Genomic DNA, 19427 nt, shown 5'->3' with positions numbered 1-19427 from the left:
TAGAGTAAAAGTCAGAGGATCACCAAAGTCATTATACGCTCAATCCTCTGGGGACCATGAATGTCTTTATAAACTTTCATGGCAATACATCCAATAGTTGTTGAGGTATTTCAGTCTGGACCAAAGTGGTGTACCAGTTAACCAACTGACAGTTAACTGTTAGCTTTGCATAACAGATAGTATGTTTTTCAGCTTTTAATCATCTCGTGACCCCCTTGAATTAGATTTTTGGCCCACTCTGTGGGTCCAGACCCCCCGTTTGGGAACCACTGCTGCACTAGACAAATGCAGCTCTCCAGCCTTCAGAAAAAATACTTCTTGGAGACACCAGGCTAAAATTAGCCTTTTTTCACATGTGGTGTTTCATTGCCGGGCTGAATGATTAGCACTAAGGTCCTCTAGTTCAAGGTGACTCTATATGACATTTGTTTACTCGTTAGGTGTCTCAGCCCATTACCTCTCAGCTGGGCTGTCGGGCTCAATAAAGCGGATGACTGGGGGAGCGGACAGGGTCTCTGTGGCAAAGACACCCCCCTGCAGCTGGATCCCGAAACCTGTGAGCGGATCCCCCCTCAGGACGACCTCGCTTGTTTCCACATGAAAAACCTGCCCCCCTGGGCCGACAGAACTGGACGCCAGAGATACTTAGGGAGAGGGGGAGAGGGGAGAGGACACATCAGAGAGAGATATTAGTGGAGAAGTGGCAGATAAATGGAGCAAGAGAGGGATTGTTGGGGACAAAAAAATGCAGGAGGGTAAGGGGAAGAGACATGAACCCACATAGACGACATGGGAATGGAAAGGGAATGAGTCACTTCTCAGGGTTTACATCAGTCACGTTTACGTCAGTTATCAGTCAGATCTGTTCACACAGTGAGGGGGCGAAACAGGAGGGAAAGGTGTTTGTTTTAACAGCTCTGCAGCAACATTTTAAAGGGTCAGCTCCCTCAAATTACAAACCCTGCTCCTGAAAAGGTATTTTCTCACTCAACGTCTGGTAGTGTCTAGCCCTGCAAATAGCTTTTGGTTTTATTTGTGTCTGGGATCTGAAGAAATGCCATTTTAGTTTAGCATGCTAGCGTGGCAACATATCCTAATTAGCACTAAACACGAAGTAGTTATTAGCTTTAGTTTTAATTTGTGATTAGTTTTGCAGGAATTTGGCTGTAACGAATTAAAATTTTAGCCCAGTCATGATGCTAGATGAACAGTTAAGGGATCAACAGAGTGATTATGGGTTATCATGCCATGAAATTTGGCAAATTTTCATGGCAGACTGTTGTTGAGATTATAATTATCACCCAAAATCACAAATGTCACAGTTCTTTATGCATTTTCAATGAATCTTCTTTCTACTGAACAGTCTCCAGAAAAACTGTTCATTCTGACAGTGAAGGTGAGGTCTTTGGATTATGTTGTTTTAACAGTCACTACAATATCCCTTTCATTTTTTGTTAATTAATTTGTTAACTGATACACCAACAAGTCTGTATGGTTGTATAATTGTATTAAGTTTGGCGCAGAAATCTGCGTCTTATTAACATAAACTCAGGTGGCAGTTTATTAGGTACGCCTCACCCAGCTAAGAGTGATGCAGTCTAACTCAACAGTTTTGCAATGACGTCTCCCTCATGAAGGTTCAGTTTTAGTTGGAGAGGTGGTGTTACTGTGTTGCTGTTAAACAGTATTGTGTTATACAGAGAGGTGTTTCTGTTATTTAGCCAACCCTCATTGATTTAAAAAAAAAGGTGGGAAAAAATAACAAAACACCTTTCAGTATCACGAAAAACAACTTATCAGCACCAAAAACATTACATTTGGTTAGATGTACCTAATAAACTGGCAATTGAGTAAATATGTCACCCCTCGGGAGATAAAAACCAAAACCATGTGCACTAAACTACCACATACTAATGAGGAAAAATGTTTCTTTTTTAATTTGCTTTAACTGACCCTTTAATGTGGGGGGAAAAATACTAAGAGGCAGGCGGTTTTATCATACGTGAGCTCTTGTGGTCCTTCTTCCTGTTCCTCCTCTTGCCGGTCGAGCTGCGAGGGCTGGTGGGAGCGATCGAAGGGATGGGGCAGGGCAGTGTATTGCTACCCTGGCTGCTGAAGCCTGAGGTGGCTGTGGAGGAAGGGGAGAAGCCACCACTCACCAGAGCTGAAAGGAGACACATAGCATTAAATGTATCAAAAGGCTGGTACAGTGAAACTAAACATCATCGCTTTTGGAAAAGGGTTTAACAAACAGAAGAAAGGCTCCTGCTAGGGTGACTCGCCAGCAGCAGTGCTGTCACAAGTGATAACTTACATTTGCAGTGGTCCTGCTGGTTGTGTGGGTGGCTTGGGCTGCTCCATGTCTTACTGTGGCTGGCATGTGGGGGATGGCAGTAGTTGCTGCTTTGGTCCCAGTGATGATAGTTGCTCTTCTGCACTTTTACTGCAGCAGCAGCAGCAGCAAGGAGGCAAACACATCCATTAAGTAAGCCAGATACACTCCACTAGATCTGCCGTACACTTGTCTTAATTCCACCCATGAAATCACGCTTTCATTCCCATGTCTAAATTTGTACCACGCCACACAGTGCCTGAAAGAGAATTCAGAGCAGAGTAATTGATATTTAATGTTTTTGTCATGGTACACTTGCTTAAATCCTGGGGTTTAATGTATTTTGATGAGCATCTGAGAATCAGTTAGACACAGTGATCTGAATGGGAAGTGGTGGAGGGTCTAAAAAAAAAAAAAAAATCTTACTTTTACTGGCAAGCTTCCAAAAAGCCGAGTGTAAATTGGAGATCATTTTTATAAATTCATTTTCAAAAGAGCCCGAAGGTGCAAAAACAGTCTGAGCAAGTTGACTGCTGGGCATGATGAGGAAAAGACACTGTCTGTTAAAGGCATGTGGTTTAACCTTGATTGGACACAGCTGAGTGCTTGATAGCTGATGATGCCGGACGTCTGTCTCTGCATCTGATTGGCAGACAGTTTGGTCAAATGTGCTTTAATTTAATCTTTTGCTTGTTTCATATTCATGCTTTTTTTTTTTTTTTCAGCAGTTGTGCTAGCTTTTCCCTGCTTTGAACCAAATGGAGAGCAGCGATTGTTTTTAATTCTGAAAGACGTTTTATCCATCATGTCAAAGCCTGTGTAACAAAGTGCATTCAGTCAGACAGTATTTATGAAACAGTGCGGGGAAACAAGTGACCTACTGTATGACACACACCTCAATAATTAACTTTCATTTACACATTCACGCAGCTAAATTTGTCACTGAATGTTACATGTGACAGTAATCCTAGCTGCCTCATTTGCAGGGGTCTAATCTCTGAAAACTGGCTCACATGGACGGAGGATTTGCCGGGAACATGGATGAGTACAGTAGTGCCTGGGATGTTTGCCTCATTCAGGGGAGCTGGTTAAATCCAACTGTACATAATCAGAAAACATGCAGCAGAACCTCCGGCCCCTTTTAAAGAACCAGTTTCTATCGGACTCAATCAAACCTGTAAAGCTCTGGCTCTGTCGGCTTATGTTAAGTCCACCTAGGGGAGGCTCTCCGAGAATCGGTGTTTTCAATCTATGATGGTGAAAGGAAACACTAACTCCTAATCTCTTAGTGGCCGTATCAGTCTTATTAAATCCCCAGAGGAGATTAGACAAATTGCATCTTATAATCGTGCCTTATCCTGGGGGGGAAAGAAGCTGTGAAAATATCGTCTTATCATAACGTCACAACGCCTTATTCAAGAACTGAATCATTATTGAATTGAGATTATAGAAGACAAGATACGTGCCTGTACTTTTATAGAGAAGTGATGCCTGTGCGGCACTTTGAATTGAGACAGTTCAATATTCAAAATGAGCCAAAGCAGTTGAAGTCACTGAGCAGGCTTAGAAAGTATTCATTTGCACGTCTTCAGTGGTGAAAGAATGTAACTAAGTACATTTACTCAAATAGCGTACTGAAGTACAAATTTGAGATAGTTGGCCAAAGTCTTTTCTCTTCGTGCTACGTTAAGAGGGAAATGCTTTACTTTTTACAGCACTACATTTATTGGACAGCTTTAGTTACTTTACAAATGACATACAAAACATACGAAGAGCTTATAGAAGATGATGCTTTGTTATTAATTAAACTTCCAAGCAGCGCGTATACAGCTGAATAATGATGAATCGATTAATCGAGTCATCATTTGACAGAAAGTTAATTGGCAACTATTTTGATAATTGTTTTAAGTCATTTTTTATGTAAAACTTTACACATGTTATGGTTCAAGCTTTTCAAATGTGCGGATTTGCTACTTTTCCTTTTAAATATAAATCCCTGCTTTTACATTAATGCATGAGTAATAATAATCTAGTTATATATGACGGTGTAACACTCACAGGGACGATTTTCCTGCATTGAGTACTTTTACTTTTCATACTGTAAGTACATTTTCCTGATTATACTTACATACTTTTACTTCAGTAACATTTTCAGTGCAGGACTTTTACTTGTAGTGCAGTATTATTTGATTGTTGCATTAGTACTTACTCCGACAGTGGTCTTTAGAGGATTTAACTCTGTATAAATTTAAGAAACTGATCAAAAATACATCAGTAAATATGGGTAAAAGACAGGTGGAAGTTTGGCAACAAAAAAAAAAGTGTAGCCTGCAGACTGGGCAAGGCAAATAAAGGAAGAAAGGGCAAAGAAACATCTCAGAAGAAAGGATTCAGTGATCCTAGAGAACACTGAACTCCAGCTTATTTCTCCTCGTCATGTTGTATGATTCTTCCCATGCTCACATGTTAAGTAGCCCCTGCAGCTGCTGACCCAGAAATAAGTCTGCAGAACATGGCACGAACATGATCTCTGACGGAAAGAGGGTGTGTGTGTGTGTGTGTGTGCGTGGGTGTGTGTATCTGTATTTGTGTGTAGCTTGTTGGTATGCGGAAGAGGCCAAGTGCGAAGGCAGAGGGATTGTGGCCGGCAGCATGCACACACATACACACGCAAACACATACACACACGCACACACACGCACACACACGCACACACACGCACAGAGACCGATTCATAGCACATTGAGGAAGGCAGCTGGGAGGCAGCCAGGCTCTTTACAGCTGTGGGTAATATAGCTAAGAGCACAACAGTGACAATACATATGGTGAGGACAACATACATGAACTACATTCTGTCTAGTGTATATTCTCTACACACAAAGCTACTTCAAAAGATTTTAATGATGTGGTGTTGGAACAATTAGACACTTAGTCAACATTGTGCTCGGTAAATCCTTTGCATTGCCCTGCTCCTTGGCATAGATCTTACAAGTCTCTGAAACTCTACTGCAGGGATGTAATAACATTGTTCCAAAAGATATTCCCTCATTTGGTGTTTTGATGATGGCGGCAGAGAGCGTTGTCTCACATGTTGGTCCAAAACCTCCCGTAGTTGTTCAACTGGGTTGAGATCTGGTGACTGCCAAGGCCATAGATTATGATTCACATCATTTTCATACTTATCAAATCGTTCCATGACCCCTCCTGTCCTAAGGAGGGGGCATTGTCATCAAGGGTCACCAGATATATTTGAGGGGTCATGAGATGAATAATGGGAGAGGATGGAAGAAAAAACAAAGTTTTTTAAAAACCTTTCTCTAGTCTTTTCTTTTTTGTGAATTATTGTATAATTTGCCTCTTTTGGCTTCAAGCTGTTACTTAAATTAAATCAGTTGAGAAGTTTAGAGGGGAAATGTCTCTTTGGTGGAAATGCTAACTACCCATACACATCTGAAATGGGACAAGGGACCACAGCTAGACACTGTTTTTTTTGGAAGGGGTCACACGCCAAAAGGTTGGGATCCACTGGTTTAATATTTAACAGTGTATTGTATTTTATAAGCTTATCAGTTGATTTTTTTATTGTAAAATTTAATCTTTAAAGTAACTAGTAAGTAAAGCTGTAAAATAAATGTAGTGGGTTTTTGATTTGAAGTTGTCACCTTGGGCTCTAGAAATAATTTTCACTATTTTATACAACAAAATATCCATTGATTATTCAAAAAACAAACAAACAACAAATGAATCAATAATGAAAATAAATGCTAGTTGCCATCTTAAAAAATAAAAATAATTGCACATAGTGTTGTCCAGCTGCTTTGTCTCAAATTATGTCCCCTTTCAATGCTGAGTCTTATACATCCATCTCCTTTTCCATTTTTTTTCTGTCACCTGCAGGACATACCTGTGTCTTGTGGCCTGACAGGAAGTCTGCTCTGACTAGCTGGAAGAATCTCTAGTTTGACAATGTCTGAGGTGCTGGCCAGTAGCTGCGTGGCCTCCATCAGGGAGCAGTGTTCTGTGCTCGTCCCGTCTATGGACAGGAGGATGTCACCTGCATGCAGCGCTCCACACCTGGGAGAATGAGACATAGTCAGGCTGGGTAAGGAACGTTTCTGTTATGAAAATGTCTGTGGAGCAGCAAAGTAGAAGAGGTTGGGTTTCACCTTTCCACCACGCTAGCTGCCTTTATCTTGTCAATAATAATAACTTGTTTGCTTCTGTATATTGTTGTGGTGAGGCTGATCCCCAGGCTGGCAGAGGGACCCTTCACTATTTCCACCAGCAGAGGGCCTGAGGCTTGCTGCACTGCCTCTGAAACAGATAACACACACAGAGATGATAGAGGCCAACAAGATTGATGGATGCATCTATAGCCAGGAACATAATACAATCGTTAAAATCGTTACCGTCTAAACAATGAAAAGACCCCAAAACACTGTCATCAGATTTGCATCGTTACAGGTTCTCTCAGTTGCTGTGGCACACTTATCAAATTAAAGTCATGCAATACAATTCTCTTAATATTTTCATTAATCTGGTACTGCATGGATGGATTACTGAATTGGCATATTGGGCACAGGCCCAGGAGCCCCATGGGGTCAGTGTGCCTGTGCCCAATGGACATGCTTAACCTGCAAAACGTCACTGAAAGAAACACTAACCAATTACCAAATGTCCAAATGACCACAAAGAAATGCCAAATGAATAAGAAATTAGACGCAAAATAACCAGAATAAGATCCGGAATGACCACAAAGAGATGAAAAATGACTAAAACAAGATGTGAAATGACTAAACACAGATGTGAAACAACTAAGAACAGACACTAAATAACCATTATGAGACAAAAAAACAACCCCAAAGAGATGTAAAAGGCCAAATAATAGACCCAAAAGACCACAAAGAGGTAAGCACAGGCATGTAAATTAACTACAAAGAGATGCAAAACAAACCATAATAAGACGGAAAGCAGCCAAAAATAAATGAATAAACTACTAAATATAGATTTTTTTTTTTTAAAACGCAAGAAAGAGGCACAAAACAACTACCATTGATGCACTGTTTCTCTTTCAGTCTGCGTTTCATGCTCCTATGTAGGGTGGGTGGGGGTGCCGTTTACATGTTTGTGCCCAGGGGCCCGTTTTTTCTCTCCTCAGTTTTTAGTGCAACTTAACACGTGCTGTGAAATGTAGTTTACAGGTGCAACTCCTAAGCTGTCATTACTCAAGGACCTTTACAACACAGGTGGCAAAATTATTGAGAAGAGAAGATGTAAAGGTATACTGAATGTGTTGGTTTGATCAGAGGAGGAGGTTGACCCAGAGGAGGAGACAGAGGGAGGACAGAGTCTACCTGCTGCCCGTGAGGACGGCCCAGCGGAGAAATGCAGGGGAAAGCTGCACCACTCCAAAATATTTCACTGTTTTTCCAGATGTCAGTTATAAATACATGTTACTTATAAATGTGAGCCCTCTGACTGGTTCAGGCCAGAGGCAGAAGGTCTGAATCCTAAATTCCTACATACAGAAAGATAATGTGTGTCAACTGTCCTTGGTGACCTGCCCTAGTTTGCACAGACCAGTGAAAAGTGTGCGATCTGGAGAATTAGTCACCGTAACCAAATGGAGGTTATAATCAGGCTTTTGGTCATGCAGTGAGCTCCTGTGTTTAGTGGCATTTTTTTTTACTATTTTTTGACAAAAAGTTTGAGGATATTTTAATGTAATTCACTCTGTACTAGCAAGGTCAGACTGACCTGTGTTGTTTTCTAAAATTTGATTCTAGATATTGAAAATATTCGAACAAGGTCTTTTGTTTTAATTTTTATTGTTGGTGCAGGAGGTCGAGATAGGACTTTCAGTTATTTATACAAATTTTTCTTTGACGCATATGAACACATTCTTTTATTATATTTTTTGTTAAATTATTATTTTAGTTAAATTATTATTTTAGTTTCTATGACTTTACATTCATTCTTCGGACATTATTATTATTGTTATTATGTAGCTGCTCTTTTCTACTGCGGCTGCTGGTTAATTGATCAAATTTATTGATTGCCCGTGTTGGTGTTCTCTCTCTGTAAGAGTCTGTCTGGGTCCTATAAGTAGTATCTGAATGCATCTGGACTTGCTTGAAGACGTTTCGCCTCTCATCCGAAAGGCCTCTTCAGTTCGGGTCGACCGTATTTTGTATCAGGTCTAATTATCCCCGGGTCCATTCAGGTCAGCTCTGGTGGTGATGGGGTCCCCCCTTGGTTTGGGTCTTTTATGAAAATTCATTTACGTACACAGCGTTCGGGTAGGTTTTCCACATGTCTGTTTTGGGTTGAGTGAAGACCTCTAGTCACTACTACAGGTTGTTAAAACAGTTGTATTGTGTCTAATGTGTCTCTGGAGGGGATTTAAAAAAAAAAAAAATTCAAGTCTGAGAAAGTAACCCAGATTATGTCATCATGATGTCATCAGGGTTAACCCTGAGCAAGGGGACTACACATTTATAACAGAGAGTCTGCAGTACAAACTAGGTATGTGGGGAGACGTGGGAGTTTGCCTAGTTAATGAAAAAGATACTAGCAAGCGGCATTATGGGAACTGCAGGATCCTGCATTCTTGTAGCTTGACTCAACCTAGGAACTAAAACTCAAAATATTTTGGCCTCTGCTGCTTACATTTTAATCATTATTTTGTAAATTTGTCTCTTGTGAATCCCCTTACTTTACAGAAGTGCATCACTAACTCGCTGGGGTGTCCCTTTATTAGCCTGCTTCGAATGTTTGTCATCTTGTCCCCCGAAATATGCATCATCATCAGGGCCTGGGGACGTACCATAAAATGTCTGCCTGTTGCTCATGTCCAACCTTGTTTTATTGAGGTCATGTTAAAAAAAAATCCTCATTAACAAAGAGTTGTCCTGAGTGACATACTACGCCTGAAAAACAAAGCCAAGAGTGGCAATGACTCTGGTACAGAAAAATAATATACTTTAAAAAAAACAAACAGAAAAACATAGATTAAACCTGCTATGATTCAGGAGAGGAGAGAGACCCATTATGATAAAACACTGAATATCATCCATCTACCCTTTCCCTGCTAAAGTCTGCTCTCGGGCCCGAGTGACTCCCCTGGTGGCGTCTCTACCACCGACACTCACTCACATCCACGCAGCCAAACAGCCACATTATTTACCCTCAGAGCAACGCTGCCCTACCATGCCTCCCCATATTCCCTGTGTGTGTGTGCTCACCCATGACAGAGACGTCATACTCAATCAGGAACAGAGCTTCCTGGCCGCTCTGCATCAGCATGGTCAAAGCGTCAGCGTGCTTCTCTCTGTTTAAAGGCATCCCGTCTATGCTCAGCACTCGGTCTCCAGCCTTCAAAGTGCCTTCTCTGGAGACGCACAGAGGGAGAGAAAGAGAGAAAAAAATAAAACAAGGGCGACCAGCACAAGATGCTCATACGAGCGTTTAAGCACCAGTCACAGTAAATCATTAAACAGTTCCACATGAGTGTTCCCTCCCAGGTGAGATGAAGGATAAACGAGATAAATGGCCGAAAAAGCCGGTGATGGTGAATTATGTTTGCTCCAGTGTTTTGGTGCTCGCAGTTTTCATGGGGAAAAGTGCAATGCTGCATTAGCCTCAGGATGAGCGGTGCCCTTTCTGCTTTGAAGATAACGTACTCAATACAGTATGTGTCGCAGCCACAAGTTCATGCAGGGGTCTGAGCATACACTAATGCAAAAGACATAATAATGGTCACATAAAAATATTGTTGATTTTAAATCTTTTACATGTATTCATATGGGTAAGGGACAAATATTTTCATTGCAGACCAATTAGTAAAACACATATCCATTAGCCTATACATCCAAATACACACAATATGAAGACACGCATGCATGCATACATACAATAATCTGAATAGGCTCATTCATGCATGATCAAGACATAAAATGTATACAAGGCACATAAATAACCACACTTGTATATATACCTACACACAGTAACTCATTTATCCGTGTCCTCACCTGTCAGCAGGACCCCCTGGTCTGACGTGGGTAACCACCAGAGGACGAGACCTGCGCCAGTCTTCATGGAAGCCTCCTAAAAACACCAGAACGCAGAGATAAATCAGTGTCAAAAGCTGAGGTTAACTATTCCTGCCGAATGGTTCATAAAAAAACATCACCCATCCACCTACCTCTCATGACAAACCCAAAGCTGTTCCCCTCCTTGTGTAAACACACCTCTATGGTTTTGGTTATGACTCCTGAGGGGGTCTGGACTAAGAGTAGAGAGAAAATGACAAATTATTACCGTAATCTTGTAAAGCTACACATAAAATGAAGTGTTAGAAACGTGTTTAATTAATCCTAGTGGAGAAATAAATTCTCAGTGTTTGATCCGTGTCAACAATTTACGAGCAGTGGAGAGCCGCAGGGGGCCAACGCTGTTTCTGAGGCCAGTGCCTTGATTAGAGAAACACGATAAGTATTGATTTGGTGATTTGCAGGTCAAAAGATTTCTAGATGTCGAGGTTAAAATGGGACTAAATATGGCTGACAATTTTGAAGATGTCTAGGTTATATCTGTGGTTTTAACACAACTGGAATGACTATTTTTCAACGTGAAGCAGGTGTGCTTCAAAAATACATACATGAAAATGAAATGACTGTCTTTTGTAACCTAGATGTCTAAAAAGAAACTTTTCAACCGAATTTGAACATTAAGAAACATATAGATACACTGTTGTTTGACCTGCAAATCACAAAATCAATGCCTACTGGGAAATGACAGGAGAATTTCCTAATACAACAGTCATTAAAGCCATGACTGCTCACATCTTCTTTTCGTTATTTGTTTGTTCTCTGTGCAATGAACCTGTTGTATTTTAATGTTTTTATCAAAGATAATCGATTCTCACACTTTTATTAATTTACTTACTGATCTTCAAAAGCATGTCTGTGTTTTTATTTAACTGTAATTCTCCTCTGTCTGTAAAGCACCTTGGACAAAATTTGCTGTTTTTAAATTTTAAATTGACTTGATTAAGATCCACATGTTTTGTAGTGGGAGGATATTAAAGCAGCTGAAGAACGTATGAAAAAAAAAAGAAGAAAAAAAATCAAACATTTAGTAAAGCCACAGTGTTGCTGAGCATAGAAGTGAGATGAGATGAGACGTCAGACTTTAATGCTGAGCCTTTCGCAGGTGCAGTGGCCTCAGCATGACTTGCATCGTTTGGATGTTCAGGTCTGAAGCCATAGTTTGTGTTTTTTTAAGGTCTGGAGCCTCAGCTAATAATCTTATTTCCTACTTTTTGTTGAATTTGTAAATACACAGCATGTCTTTTGTTTATTGCTAAGAGGATCCCCCTCCACTTTCCACTGATTCAGCTTCCACTTGCTCATCTTCCTGGGGTCCATTAGTACACACATATATACACAGGACGAGATCTATACATTAACAGTTATTAACGAAAAAACAAGTTAGATGTTTACATTACACCATAGCTCTGTATTGAACTATATATTTCAAATAATTTGTTTTGGGTCTTGGAAGACGTAATGGTCCCTGCGTAGCAGTTCTAGTAAAATGCTCATGATTTCGGCTGGCGTATTTACCTGAGAAGATGGCTTTCCTAATTAACAACAGGATACTTAGATGAAGTGTGGTTTTGATTGGCAGCCAGGATCATCTGGAATGCATTTTGGTAATGCTAGTGTGATATGAACAGGTGCACAGCTAGTCTAGCAGCTCTTTTTGCAACTTTGGCATAGCCTTCGTTTTGGCTGCAGGCCAAACAACAGAGTAATATTCAAGGTGGGTTAGAACCAGCGATGATATAACCATGTTCGTAACAGCTGGAGGGACGTGGGGAGAGCTCTCCCTGCTGACGCTCATGCCTCTCCCCAGTTCTTTTTTAATAATACTATCAGTGTGCTGAGACCTGGAGAAATGGCGGTTCAGAGTGATACTTGAACTTGCCCCAAGGGGAGACCTTGCAATCACAGCTTTCATGTGTACTCTTCTGAAATATCTAAACATTTTCTACATGTGAATTTCTCTAAGTGGTGAGAGTGTCAAGCGGAAAAGTACAGACAGAATATTATCAGACCCCAAAATTTAATGTTAAGCCCTCTGGAAGTTAAATTTCACTGATCTCAAGGTCATAAGAAAGAGCTCTTTATGGTCTGAAGCCTCAACTAATAGGCTTGTTGATGAGTAACCCGTCTCTCATCTTTGTGCGTTTGGAAACACGAAGCACTCGTTTCAGTGACAGCATAATTTTTTCTAAATGTCTGAAAATTTTCTTCATGTGACCTTCTCTATCCGCAGAGACTTTCAGGCAGAATACTCATCTCGCAGACTTCACCTACCGAACGGAGGCAGCTCGTACTCCACCTCCAGCACAACTCGCTCCCCGATGTTCTTCAGCAGGCTGATAATCTCATCATGGCGAAGCTTCGACAGGTTGATGCCATTCACTGACTTGATGTAGTCTCCTACATTCAGCTGGTCACTCCTGTGGAAAGTGAAGGGCAGACTCACGCATTCATTGCCTGTCAATCTTTTTTTTTTTTTTGGAACTGCATTTTTGTGAGTGATGTTTCAACTATCAGCTCAATTCTGCGTTATTCCCTGAGCTTGCGGTCATTTCTCATCGAGGGGGCAAGTTTTAAAATGTTAAAACTGCAAACATCTGGAATCTGACTTATGTGGCTCGTAATGATAAACCCACAGATAACTATCAACGACTTTTAGTTGTTCAGTCAGGGAAACTTATGTTGAGGAATTAACCATTTAAAGCAAATGGTTATACAGTACAATTTAGCAGAAAAGGCTGTGCTGTTTGAGGGGGCGCTCAATGAATCTGGGATGGGACGAGGACTCTGCTGAGAGAGCTAATCCTTAATATTACTAACACCTACATGAAAATTAATCTTAGCTCAATCGACTATACAAAATACCACATACGGAGGGGGTTGGGCTGGTGGTGGAAGCTGTGGCAGCAAACGGCACTGGCATGAGCGTCATCATCTGAGTAACAGTGACAAGTGTCAGGTTGTAGACCTGCGTGATTTTAATTGGAAGTTACTTGCCACATGGCTGTGAATGAGCCACTCGCTCTGAAGCGTACTGAGAACAGCTGATGCCAATCGTCCCGTACAGGCGCGACTTCGTCCTTCCGCCTGAACTAAGACTATGCTTAATTTTCAGCTCATTGTTTTGGTTTTACGAGCAGCAACGTTCACTCTCATCGCATTAAACTCTCTGTAATCCACCGTTTGGTACAGTTAGGTCCAACAATAGTGGCCTAACGGCACAATTTGGCCCCAAGGCCCCCTAGTAAAGTTGATCTGATCATGATCAACATGAAATGCAAACATCTGATCTGAATAAATGCTACGGCCGGTTTTTACTGCATGATCCCATGGTGTAAAAGAGGCAGAAATTAAAACTGAATAGAACTGAATAGCAATAGAACTATGCACTGAATATTTACAGAAGTAGTCATGACTGGTGTATTAATTTGTGGTCAAAGGTTGCTTCATTCTAAATCCCTTTGCTTTATTTAGACTAACATACAGAGCCAGTTGTGTAGAATAGTGAGAGTATGTTGGGATGACTCAAAGCCTGTCCTCTTCAGACATGGAAGAGATGACTATACATGCTGTCTCACATATGACATTCTGAGTCAACACGCTGCTCATTGGAGGGCCAATTAATTAAATATATGTTCCGCCCTGCTCGCCCCTCTCACCTCTGGGCTACTGCCAATAAGCACTGACAGCAGACAGACAGACGTCTTAACCAGCACGGCTGACCGTCCTGTCATCTGGTCCAGCCTCACGATGTCACACAATGTCTCTCCCAGTCGCTCTCGTGTCTGCCTGCGTGTCTCCCCACCCAGTAAATTAGCTAGCACTTCTACACAAGCATGAAGTCAGCTGTGGGAAGACAAGCTGCTTGGAAGAATTAGCACAGTGTCTGTCTTTAAACCTCCTCAGACTTGACAAGCAACGTCATATTTGGCCAAGACTTTTTCAGAGGGCCTGTGTCATTCTTAGAAAAGTGTGTGTGTGTGTGTGTTAGTCTTCAGTCACACGCTGCTTAATCATCATGAAACGTGAGTCCTCTGCTACAATTTTTCATGGGGTTGGTGTTCGGGAAAATGATTTTAATGTTGTTTACGCTGGGGAAAATTAGTTGTAATGCGAGTTGTAATTGAGCCATCTTTAACACATAAAAAACGACCTCACAAACAACTTATATTGATTAATTACCACCATGCAGTGAACAATGCATGAAGTGACAAAAAAATGAAACAAATTTACATTTCAGTTTATGGACATATCCTAAATGGTTTCTTTGGGGACTTTACTTAAAAACAAGGCCTGTTGGGGTATTACCCTGTGGATTGGCATCAAGCTGATCTAACACAACGCCTCTAGTCCTGCAGTTAGGGCGACCTGGTGTAACTTTGCAACACATGCACGTTTGTGGGAGCAGAATAACAAGTCCGGACAGCTCGGTGTGGTTGCCAGGTTTTACCCGCATCACAGAGCAGAGATCTCACCTGGCAGCTAGCCCACCTGGCCGTAGGTTTGACACTCTGGGCTTGCCATCCTTATCAGACCCTCCGGAGATGGTGAGGCCAAGGCTGCTGCCTTCCCTCTTCATCAGGTCCACTGTGGTCACTCCTCGGTACTCTTCTGCAGTGAGATACAGACAAAGGCACAGATCCACAGTCAGCATTGACATGCGCTTGACAGAATCGCTCTGTCTGAGAGGCAACGAAAGACTCTTCTTCTTCTTTCTTTCCTGAATCTCTCACTAAATTGTTCTCTGACACACAGCCTCATATTTGATTTTCTCACTTTCCTATCTTTTTCTTGTTTCCTCAAATCTCGGAGTCTGAGTGAATCTTTGTGACGGCTTCAGAAGGAGGAGGAGGAGGATGAGTCTTCGTGTGGTGTTTTATTAAAACCATTCTAAATACTGATAAGGGAAAGAAAATCACTGGATTTTTACAAAAAAAATGCAGTTGTTGAAAATTACAGCAGACTCATCAGGTTATAAATTGAAACCCAGTTGTATTCTTAGTGAATGAAAATTAGTTTGACTGATGGACATGTGGTTATATAGTGTCATCAGAGGACTCATTCTGTCTTGTTGTCTGCATTGTGCTGTGCTGTTAAATGTGACGTCTACCAAGTGTGGTTTAGTACCAATGACAGGTATGCCACACAAGCGTTTTTTTTTCACCTTATCTAAGCATTCAAAGCAATGCAACATCAGGCAAAATGAAGCAGACACATGACTCTGCATGTGCAAAGACACAAATCTCAGTCAAATGACTGTTCTTCTTCTTTTTGTGAGGACCCGGGTGAATTAGGTGCAGTAGCGTGAATCAGACAACAGATAGAAAACAAAATGATGTGAAGTCAGGTTTGATTGTATTGCACCTGAAAGGCTGCGCCTCATGGATGAATGTGATTGGTCAGTTCCCCCGGACTCCTTGCCCCCCTTCGAGTATGGTCCTTCATCTGAGGAGACAGCAAGGAGGTATGGAGGTGCTGTTAGAAAACACTGTAGTTATATGTGCGGAAACTCTGCAGCAGAAGGCTAAATGAAATGACCATCAATTGCACATCATGAAGGCTGCCAACACTTTAATGCTTTGAACTGCACCCTGGGTAACGTAAGGGCCCTGGGAGGGAAACATCACTAAGCCAACAGCCACATCCGCCTGTCAGGCAGTAGCTGAAACAAAGTGAGCCTGAACTCAGGAACCTGGAAGGTCCCTCCACTTTGTTTCCACGACAATCCTATTAAAGGGTCAAGGGTTTAAAACACTGTAGCTCCTTTCTGTCTGCAGCAAAGACCCTTGAAAACCATCAATTTAACACATGAATATATTTGTGGGGAGCTTGATGTATGCAACCACTAAAGCATGGGAATTTCCCTCAAGGAACAGCATGCAGTTAATGGACTGTCGGGGAAGGGAGAGGAAATCATCATTTTCATGTCATTTACAGCAGCTGCTACAGAAAGCTGGAAAGTGTTCAATCTGCTCTGCAGGGGAAACTTGGTTGTTTATTTATTTATTTATTTATTTATTTTACCCAGACTGGAACCCATTTCTGACACAGCACTGGGCTGGCCTCAGATTAGCAGAGCCACTGCCCTGAGTGCAGCCATACAAGCACGTCAGCAGTCACAGTGATGAGGAAACTGACTTGGCACTTCTCTAATCCTGTCCACTGTGGATTACCTTTTCAGCTGCCCAGCGCAGCGACTGAACATCATATTACAAACTTAAAGAGAAGCTGTGCCAAGTCCTCTTTTTAAGAGTGGAGGGGCCATGTTGGGGCCTAACACTACGAGTATCAAAATTAAGTCAATAATCAATGACTGCTTTAATACTGCACAGTACAGACCCTGGTTAAAATCTTATTTTTCTAACACCCATCAGTCAGAAACCGTGTAACCTATAAACCAGAGGTTTTCGAACTGTGAGGCATGCCTACATGCTGGTATTTCGAAAGAATGGAAAGTTAGTTATTCTAGTTTGCCCCATTGATTTGGCCTGTTCAACACAGGCAGCACTTACAGGCAACAGCAGTGGCTGTGACACACAGCTCATTGAGGCAATTGAGGTACTTCAAAACCCTTAGCACCCAATTACTGCGGTTTGCAACAAAAAATCATACAGCTTCTCTGAGTCATAACTCAGTCAAATCTGAACACACAGACATGATATGCATATTTTTAGCTTCAGTGTTAGGCACTATTTCTGAGGACAGCATTGACTCGAACATCCATCAGAATAAACCTCCATAAATCTCTTTAGAAATCATAGAAAAAGACGAAAAGAAGAAGAAGAAAAACTCCAGAACCTTTTTAAGTTTTCTTCAGTATCAAAGTAATTTGGTGACAGTTGTCTGTACATCCTTAGGTACATGGCAAACATGAATTGCTAATAGCGAATTCGGCATACTTTTAATGGCACCAGTTTGCCAAAAAGTAAACAAATAGTGACTAAAAAAGCAGGGCTCAAGCTGTAGCCCACAGCAGAATTAGCTGAATCCATGGCAACATATTACTTTCTGTTTACACGGAATATTAATATCTATTAATATCAACTTTTGTCATGTTGCACTATACTTATAGGCCTCTATAATATATGGGGGTCTGTCATCATTTAAAATGTAACATCTCAGGCATGAAAGTTTTTCTATTTGACATGAAAAATTCCATTTTGGTTACTCCGATTTGTAAAGACGGAACTGGGGGAGGCGGAGGCAAGTGCTCTGAGGACATCCAACCTACTGCCTTCTCTCAGTCCACATCGAGTCTCCACCCATTGCCCAAACTGAAGATGAAGCCTTCAGACAGCTGAGAGGCAGGGATCCTTTTGTCAAACCCTCTCTGACCTGAAACCTTTGGGCAAGCCCTGGATACGAGGAGTAAAAAGAAAATTCAGCCTTCTTGTGCACACAGCCGCATGAGTCGGACCTCAAAAATTTCTTTACTAGACTTTCATATTTTAGTGATGTACAGAACATACACAACATATGCATAATACAGTATTTAACACTAATTTACACACATCCTTGCACAAATATCCTGTCCAGTGGCTGCAAGGCACAAACACGCATTCACAAAGTGAGTGACACATCACAAACACATTAGACTGGGCAAAAGCCTCGTAACCACGCGGGCTCCAGGGGGCCCTGACAGTCCAGCAGCTGTCATTGCAGTCAAAAGGCAACATTAGCTCTGGGTAACAGAGGCCCCAACGTGCTGCACGTGACTGAATGCTACTGTACCATCAAGCCATCCCCCAGCCATCCTCCATCACTCACCCTAACGGTCAGAATTAAGATCAGGATGGAGCTGATTAATAAACATCTCCAACAATGAACAAACTACTGTAAAAACAAGAACAAAACCCATCTCATCTCTGTTGTATTTGTAGGGGAAGTTAGTTATTGGCTCATGGATATGATTTTAGTAAGAAGCTGAATCTAGAGGACCTCGCACTGACTAAAAAAAAATTCTACGCTCTTGCATAAATATGTGGTGAGTTAATTAACTCCTGATTTAATTCAGGGCACTGTATGCCATCCCTCCCGTATCCAATCATAATGTAGGTTAAATATGGGGGCAGCACTGACAATGACAATGAAATCATAATGCTATTTTCAGAAGTAAAACTTTATTTATAAATTGGGCCCTGCCAGACCCAGTTTACATTTCTATATCTGTCCCCATTACACATGGCAGGATGGTATGACGAGCTGGTGGTCGAGTCCATTGACATTTAAATCTCTCACAATCGATCACTCCCATAATGCGTGCATTGCAACAGCGTAATGCCGTACAAGCATGGAAATATCCTCCAAAATCTAGTTAGTGAGAATGAATCAACATATTTGGAATTACGTTAAATGGGTTACAAGTTGTTGTGGCTGCTCCTCAGATAAATACATTTAAGACATAGGCAGCTCTTTACAGGTTGGTAAATGATGAGGGTGATCACTCACCCCCTCCAGCCCTAAAATCCCCTACTACAAAACACAAGCTGACCCCCTTCCGTCTGCATTGTAAAGATCAAAGTGTGGTGCTCTTACCGATGCTGTTCTTGGTGTCTCTCCTCAGACCACACAGCATGGCTGTAGTTTAGTCAGTACAGCCACCCTTCGGGAAGTAACCCTGCTGATCTTCAGTAGTGGACAGAGAACTGAGGTTCCACCTGAGGTAAAGTAGGCGACCCGAGAGGCAGACTCTCAGCCGCTCAGATAAAGCAGAAACACCATCTTCGTTTCGTCAGTCCTTTTCTCTCCAGTCCAACATTTGCTTAACCCTTGTCCCTGTTTTTTAAAACCCAGTGAAGTCTGGAGCTCCAGAGGGAAATTTCCGATCCTCAGATGCTCTCTAGTTCCCTTCTCTATTTAAACTTCGTGACAAAAAGATGCCAGCCTTAAATCATTTTTCTCAATCCTCAAAATTATGCATCTACAAAAGTCCGTCTTTCTATAAAATCCAAAGCAGGGAGAGAAATGGTTCACGTCCTTTTGTTTCC

At 41.6% G+C, this 19427-nt stretch overlaps 1 protein-coding gene and 1 long non-coding RNA gene across 3 annotated transcripts in view; one reads left to right on the top strand and one right to left on the bottom strand.

The window, feature by feature from the left end:
• Window positions 1-19015, bottom strand: part of LOC120803605 (glutamate receptor-interacting protein 2-like) — a 34385-nt gene extending 15370 nt beyond the window's left edge. The window contains exons 1-12 of the mRNA XM_040152225.1: window positions 18976-19015; window positions 15805-15885; window positions 14916-15051; window positions 12715-12860; window positions 10536-10619; window positions 10363-10438; window positions 9577-9722; window positions 6499-6646; window positions 6237-6406; window positions 2315-2443; window positions 2003-2164; window positions 458-644 (exon numbers count right to left, since the gene is read on the bottom strand). Of these exons, the coding sequence (XP_040008159.1) occupies window positions 458-644; window positions 2003-2164; window positions 2315-2443; window positions 6237-6406; window positions 6499-6646; window positions 9577-9722; window positions 10363-10438; window positions 10536-10619; window positions 12715-12860; window positions 14916-15051; window positions 15805-15885; window positions 18976-19015 (1505 nt within the window). The remainder of the gene's footprint in view (window positions 1-457; window positions 645-2002; window positions 2165-2314; window positions 2444-6236; window positions 6407-6498; window positions 6647-9576; window positions 9723-10362; window positions 10439-10535; window positions 10620-12714; window positions 12861-14915; window positions 15052-15804; window positions 15886-18975) is intronic.
• On the top strand, window positions 2413-11091 carry LOC120803606. Of its 2 annotated transcripts, none has more exons than XR_005709356.1 (3): window positions 2413-2485; window positions 6230-6434; window positions 10373-11091. It is a non-coding gene; the product is annotated as an uncharacterized LOC120803606 (long non-coding RNA). The 2 variants fall into 2 exon arrangements; XR_005709355.1 differs by having other exon boundaries at window positions 10370-11091.
• Window positions 19016-19427: the final 412 nt, after the last annotated feature.

Source organism: Xiphias gladius, chromosome 18 (assembly GCF_016859285.1).
Source record: "Xiphias gladius isolate SHS-SW01 ecotype Sanya breed wild chromosome 18, ASM1685928v1, whole genome shotgun sequence".
NCBI lineage: Eukaryota > Metazoa > Chordata > Actinopteri > Istiophoriformes > Xiphiidae > Xiphias > Xiphias gladius.
The sequence above is the reverse complement of the archived record's forward strand: the minus strand, read 5'-3'. Positions and strand labels throughout refer to the sequence as shown.